The sequence below is a fragment of the Patiria miniata genome, unplaced genomic scaffold (assembly GCF_015706575.1).
Source record: "Patiria miniata isolate m_02_andy unplaced genomic scaffold, ASM1570657v1 HiC_scaffold_29, whole genome shotgun sequence".
Classification (NCBI taxonomy): domain Eukaryota; kingdom Metazoa; phylum Echinodermata; class Asteroidea; order Valvatida; family Asterinidae; genus Patiria; species Patiria miniata.
In genome coordinates this window covers 27546099-27553308 of record NW_024037068.1, presented here as the reverse complement: position 1 = coordinate 27553308, position 7210 = coordinate 27546099, and the positions used below count along the sequence as shown (strand labels likewise).

At 42.8% G+C, this 7210-nt stretch overlaps 1 protein-coding gene across 1 annotated transcript; it reads left to right on the top strand.

Moving 5' to 3' along the window:
* Positions 1-1179: 1179 nt before the first annotated feature.
* LOC119735737 lies at positions 1180-3207 on the top strand. Its single transcript, XM_038209655.1, has one exon. It carries the CDS (start codon positions 1278-1280, stop codon positions 2763-2765), a length of 1488 nt encoding a protein of 495 aa, XP_038065583.1. The 5' UTR covers positions 1180-1277; the 3' UTR covers positions 2766-3207.
* The last annotated feature ends 4003 nt before the right edge of the window (positions 3208-7210 follow it).

The following is a 7210-nucleotide window of genomic DNA, read 5'->3' as shown; positions in this document are numbered from 1 at the left end:
AGTTCCCTCCTCGGGAAACGGGCAATTCGCCCGCTCCCTCCGGGGGAGACGCGGTCGGGCTTCATGTCGACCTTCTTTCTGGTACCCAAGAAGGAGGCCGGCATGTGGCGCCCGATTTTAAATCTAAAACCCCTCAACAAATTTATTCGGCCAAGACGTTTTCGCATGGATACGCTCAACATCATACTCCAATCGATTCGTACACCTGCATGGGGAGCCAGTCTCGATCTGAAAGATGCGTATCTACACATTCCTGTCAGACCAGACCACTGGAAGTTTCTTCGTTTTCAGTACGAGAACGTCCAGTACGAGTTCATGGTTCTTCCGTTTGGTCTAGCCACCTCACCCCGAGTCTTCACGCGTGTGGTGAAGACAATCGGGGCCGCATTAAGAAAACAAGGTGTGATGATCTTCATGTATCTGGACGATTGGATCATTCTTGCTCAATCTCAGACGGCCGCGTCGGCGGCACTCAATCTGACTTGGCATCTAGCGGCGGATCTCGGGTTTATTATCAACGCCGAGAAATCCCATCCACATCCATCCCAATTCCCAATCTTTCTGGGAGCGTCACTCGATCTCCAGAGGGGATTGGTTCGGCCTACGGAGGAACGAATTGTAAATCTCCAACAGTGTGTGTCTCTGTTTCTCCCGACGACCATGGCCCCAGCGCAAGCCTGGCTAAGATTACTCGGTCTTATGGCCAGTATGGTAGATGTGGTGAACTTTTGCAGACTAAGGATGCGTCCCATCCAATTACATCTGCTGTCCTTCTATCGGCCCAGTCGTCATCACATACGTCATCTGGTGCCGACCACACCTTGGCTAATACCGCACCTCCGTTGGTGGCTCGACAATGCCAATCTCACGGAGGGGCGCGCTTTTCACAATCCCGGGCCGTCAGTGACCATCACGACAGACGCGTCACTTTTTGGCTGGGGGGCCACCCTCCACCCGCGCCAAGTAGCGGGTCGGTGGGGGCCCAAAGAGTGCTCGAAGCACATAAATGTGCTGGAGATGTTGGCAGTCATCAATGCTCTCCAACGTTTTCAAGCATCAGTGACAAACCAGGTAGTCAACATTCGTTGCGACAATGCCACAGTAGTGGCCTACATCAATCGACAGGGAGGCACGCGATCCGCCCAACTATGCGCGCTCACGTGGAATCTCTTCCACTGGTGTATGGACCACGGAGTAACACTCGTGGCAACTCATCTCCCAGGCGAGGAGAACGTCACAGCCGACGCTCTCTCCAGGGGGTGGGTCGTTCCGACGGAATGGACACTGCGTCCGCAGGTTGTCCAATCACTTTTTCTGTTGATCGATCGGCCTCATGTCGACCTATTTGCCTCTCGAAACAACCACCAGTTACCGGTATACTGCGCAAGACACAACGACCCTTGCGCATGGCAGACAGACGCACTGGCAATACGGTGGGACAGACTACTTGCGTACGCCTTTCCCCCGTTCTCCCTCATACCGCGAGTACTGACCAAAGTGGAACAGGAGGAGTGCAAGATCCTCCTCATAGCTCCATTTTGGCCACGCCAACCTTGGTTCCCGAGACTCATCAAGCTCTTGGTTCACCGCCCGGTGATTCTTCCGAAGAGGGCAGACATACTGTTCCAGCCCAGCTCGGGTTTTCTTCACCCGGCCCCGGAGGATCTCCACCTGACGTGCTGGGTATTATCAAGCAATCCTTCCGCACGGCGGGCCTTTCTGAACGAGCTGCGGCCATTGCAGCCTGCAGCCGGCGGGAGTCTACCAGGAAAATTTATAACAGTAGATTACACCATTTTTACAAATGGTGTAGAGCCAGGTCTCTGCGTCCCTCCGATACTTCTATAGGAGAGATTGCAGACTTCCTAGTAGGCCTCTTTGACAGTGATCTTGCTACAGCCACAGTTAAGAATTATCGTTCGGCTATAGCGGCTATTCATGGAGGTTTCTCTGACGGTTCCTCGGTGTCAGATAATCAGAATCTTAGCCAACTTATCAAGGGGATGTTTGTGTCACGCCCCCCGACACGTAGGCTATTACCATCGTGGGATCTCTTTGCTGTCTTATCAGCCTTATCGAGACCCCCGTTTGAACCAATGGGCAGCTCAACCTTGTTGCAGCTGTCGGTTAAAGTGTCATTTCTATTAGCAGTGGCTACGTCTAGAAGACGTAGCGAGCTGCATTCGCTTACGGTGGAGACAGGTCATATCCGGTGGGAACCAGGGGGTGTTCGCCTGGTTCCTAAAACAGGTTTTCTGACCAAAAATCAGTCAGAATCATTTTCACCTCCTGACATTTTTGTGCCGGACATCAAATCCTTTTCGTCTGTCTCTGGTGACAGACTTTGGTGTCCGGTCAGAGCCCTGAAGTGGTACATTGATAGAACTAAAACGCTCCGAAGCGGCCATTCACAGCTGTTTATAACAACGACTCCACCATACCGACCGGCCTCGCGTGATACAATTTCCCGCTGGTTGGTTACGGCCATCAAATCAGCAATAGACTCACCAACAACAGATTCCGTTGGGTCAGTCCATGCACATGAGGTCAGGGCAGCTTCTACTTCCTGGGCCTTTTTTAAGGGTGTTTCTATTAAAGATATCACACAGGCAGCGTGTTGGAAAACCCCCAACACCTTTACAGAGTGCTATTTGAAGGATGTCCTCCAGACGGAAGGCAGAGCCGGGAGAGTGGTGCTGAAGGCGGCGAGCCGAGCATCATCAGGTCCACAGGATCCTCTCCTACCCGGGGCTTCCCTAGAATAGGTGAGTCTCCTCATCCTGGCTATTTACATTATACATTACATTGTATTGAATATAAATGTATAGCTAAACACTCTTGTAATAAGGTCATTGGTCTTGGACAAGTTACCTTCTTTTTATACAGTTTGCCTTGTGCATGGGCTTGGTTTGAAGTGTTTTAGAACTTGCTTTAAGAAGTGTCGTGTACTAACAGTACTCTTCTTTGCAGGATTCAGCTGTATTATATATTATATTTATTATTATATAATACTTTACATTATGAGACGTTCCCCCTAACGAGGGCTGACGTCTCGATTAACATGTGAGGGTAATTAATATCCTTTACATGTACAGTTCTTGGTTTTTTCCCTGTCCGCCTTTGGACGGAACAGTGGGAGCCATCTGGGGTTACATTCCATGTTTCATGCCCCCGTGAGTAAGCAATAGCATCTCGCATGGCCCACCTCCTTGACGGTGCTAGTCTATGCATAAGTAGTGTTGCTCTACAGGTAAGTAGAGTGAAGTAGACTCCCCCCCCCCACAGAAGTGTGGTTGGGGTCTACGAACGAATACTTACCTGTAGAGCATCCCTCCCTCCTACCCCACTCTTCTCGATGCCTTGGGTACTTTGTTGTATTCCGACTTAGCGCTCGAGAAAAGAGGACGCTCACGAGGCACGCATGCCGCGGGGTGTTATGGGTAGGGCGCCGGAGGGCGCTATTGTATATAACTCTTAGCGAAAATACCTGCCGGTAGGGGGAATATGCATAAGTAGTGTTGCTCTACAGGTAAGTATTCGTTCGTAGACCCCAACCACACTTCTGTGGGGGGGACTTTAAGATGACTGTGGTGCATTCTGGGAACTAGGGTGTGATTGGTCAGGTTTTTCCTGGTTTCAGGACACTGAATCTCTTTTGAAATCTGGAATTCCTGAGTTTTTACCATATTATGGGTCTATGCAGAACAAACTTAATGGGTGTTATTATTTTGTGAGGGGTGTCTGAAGGCAAATATAAACGAATACGATAGACTCTACATTGCTGTGGAATGTCATCGACCTGCAAACCTTCGGCCCATTATTTCTCGTGTGTTCCATTTTCTTCCAATCTCACTCCTTATAGACAATAGACCTTTATCATGCTGCCACCATTTCAGTCATGCTCCCTGTATCCAATAACAGTACTAAATTATAATGTTTTTGTGCAAAAAGGAAACAGACTATTTTTCCTTCAAGCCTCGCTTTGGTTATGTTGATTTGAATGGGCAAAAATCAAGATGGCCGCAACATGATAATGGTCTATGGAAGGAGGGGTCAGCCCTACATTTAAACTACAGCTTCCAAAATTCATAGAGACTTAAACAGGTACGGTGCTCGAAAACATAAAGAATCATTAATTTGTACAGAAGTGCCCACCCCCTTTTTTTTTTGGGGGGGGGGGGTGTTTTATCAAATTATTTGGACCAGCGTGGTCTCTTTCTCCCTGCACACCTAAAGTGAACACAATTTTCCAAAGATTGGAGTTCAGCATGTTCTTTTCTGTAGATGTCACAAAAATAAGGAGCAGGTGAATTTTTTTCTGAACGATCCGATATGCCTTTGTGCTTTGTCACATCAGAATAACGTGCCTTATCAGAATCCATGTGATCAGGTGTTATTGACACTGTGGATATGTTCAAGGCATTTTTTGGATGATAATCCCTTTAGGCTTACTCTTATCATTGTGGGACAACTCACAAGCAACAATGGACAGTCGCGTTTATAATTGTTATTTTTTTTAAAACGTCTTTGACTCATAAAAATCCTACGGATTTTGTGCTAGATGACAAAATAAGAGTAACATTCCTGTTTTGAGAGACCATTTTTTACTTGTATTTTTTCTACATTGTACAATTGCGAATCTTACATCATTTCACACCATAATAACGCTATTCTTCCCTAAATTTGATTGGTTTGTTTTAACTCTCTGGTTTGTTGAAAGGGCTGATATAAGTCATCATATTTTTTCTAATAGGCATAACACTTAAAATTTGCCTTCCGGTATGAATTTTTAAGACAACTTTTTGTTTAAAATGAAATATTGTTTTAAGTTTGAGAAGGCATTTTGATAGTTATACAATCATATTACTCGGAGCTATTTTTATGGACCTATAAAATGCTTATAAACCACCTGATCCAACACGCAGGGAAATATATTCCCGATCGGATAATTTGTGTAACAAAAATATACTCAGTATTTTATTGTGCATTTGAGATCATTTTATGCACCGTTTGATGGAGAGTATCTGGCTTGTAAATTGCTTTTGTATCATCGACCAAGACTTTGAAATCTGACGAATATTTTTTTTATACATTAAATGAAGAAAGCATTAAAAGTGAATAAACAAATTTGTATGCGGGATATAAGTACTTCAAATTGCCAATACACCGTACTGATTATATTTGTAATTAAAGAAATGCAGATTTTTTTAAATGATATATTTTTAATACAGTGAGCTTGCAGCTAGTGCAATTGATGGTATTTTCTTCCATCCTGATATTTACAAATTCCTGCAAATGATCAACCAAAATGTGTATTTTTGTGTACTAATCAAACTGTATATATAAAGCAGATAATATATTTTATTGAGACTTTATCTTTTACATATTTTACATCTTTTACATCTTTGTGCTTACAGTAACAGTCGGTCTTTGAAGATGCATCCCGGTGCTCTTAAAAACAACAATTAGATTTGCGTTTTTCTCCTAATGGATAAAAAAAAAATCCATTCCGATTTTGGGTGTTTGCAAGTGAACCCACCGTGCGAGAATCGAATTATTGTCTGGCAGCGTTAATTCGAATTTGAGAAGAAATAAGTCAATGAATAAACGTCGTTGGATTTTTCTGTTCCATGTCTCATTCAGAAGTGAATAACGTTTATAAAAACAGCGATGGAAAGTAACAAATACATGTTTTGAGTCGAGATTCAAAAAGAACATAGGAAATGCATCTTTAAAATTGAGACTAAATAATGTATATCTGTACGTGTTTAAAACAGTGTTGAACCCGTATCAGTTGTACTTCTTGGAATTCAGATTTTGAGAAACATTTTCATTTTTGTGAGAAACTCCTTTGAAAATGCATTCAACCCTCCACAGACTTTGTACACAACCAAGTAAGTGGTCTGGATAAAACATGTACATTCTTTCCAACTGTTGTATTTTTGGGAAAATAGCAATTACGAAAATAATCATTTCTTTTTTGGCGTGAAATTGGAATACATTGTATTTAGAAAGGACAGTACATCTAAATGTATATTACTGAGATTTGATTTTCAACCTTAAATCCAACACCTGGAGCTGCTAAGCACAAAAGAGATACGCTTAGCCAAACAAAAACAAACCAAAAAACCAAGATGACCTGCCAAAATGTTATACACTGTCAGTGTTTACTTTATACACAAACAGTTTGCTCAGCAGTATTTTCTAATAAGCAACTGCATGAGATTGCAACCTTGGATTTTGCAGCATTTTGGATTTGCTACCAAACCACTATGACGATCCTGTTTTTGAGTACTCTGTACAAAGAATGTGCCCATCATGTTGGATTTTTGGAATTGAAGGATTTGGTCCTCGTTATGATCTCTGTAAAGATTAAATGCAATATTTGTGCAATAAATGTCAAATGTAGCTGTTAAGTTCTGAAAAAGTTTGTATATTTTAGCTGGAAAATCGTGGATAAGCAGCTCTGCAGTCTGATTGGTTGAATGTTTGTCAGTGTACATTCTGATTGGTCTGTGAACATTACCCGTTTAACCCTTGACCTGTGGGAATTGGTCAGCGACGATTGAGAGGAAGAGAGTGTGGTTTTGATAACTTGTAAAGCACACGTACATTCCAGTTGCAGCTGGGATCGAATGCAAACACAGTGTTCTTGATTTTAATCCATTCCTAGAAAAGTGCTGTCCAGTGAAAGCCAGAATAGGAGCTCCAATAAATCTGCTGCAAAATAATTCAAAAGTCGTTGTATCTTGTTTGTTACCAGTGGCTGTTGGTTTTGTATTTAGGTCAAGGAAAAAGTTCGATCTTGTCCTGTTAATTGGGTAAGAGAAGTTGTAACTATAACAGCGGGAAAAACACCAATAATGTCCACACGATATTGACATGCACACTTCAAGACAGATCTAAGTTTGCCTCGGAAGTAAGCATTACCTTATCTATACTTACTGCCTACTGTTTCCGTCAAATGGATTGAGGCCTGTCTTTATTGTTTTACATTATTGTAATCTTTACTCTGTTTCATTTGAACAAAGTCTGCTCATTCTTATTCAAAAAAGAAATTACAACCTTGCTTATTTCTACAATTTATATCAAAAGAACTAAAAAGGTAAATAGTAACATTTTTTTTTTACAATACACCGAAAACTGCTTTGTAAAATGTTTAAAGTTATTAGGCAGACCGAAATCCAATATGGCGTCGTCGTTAATTGTG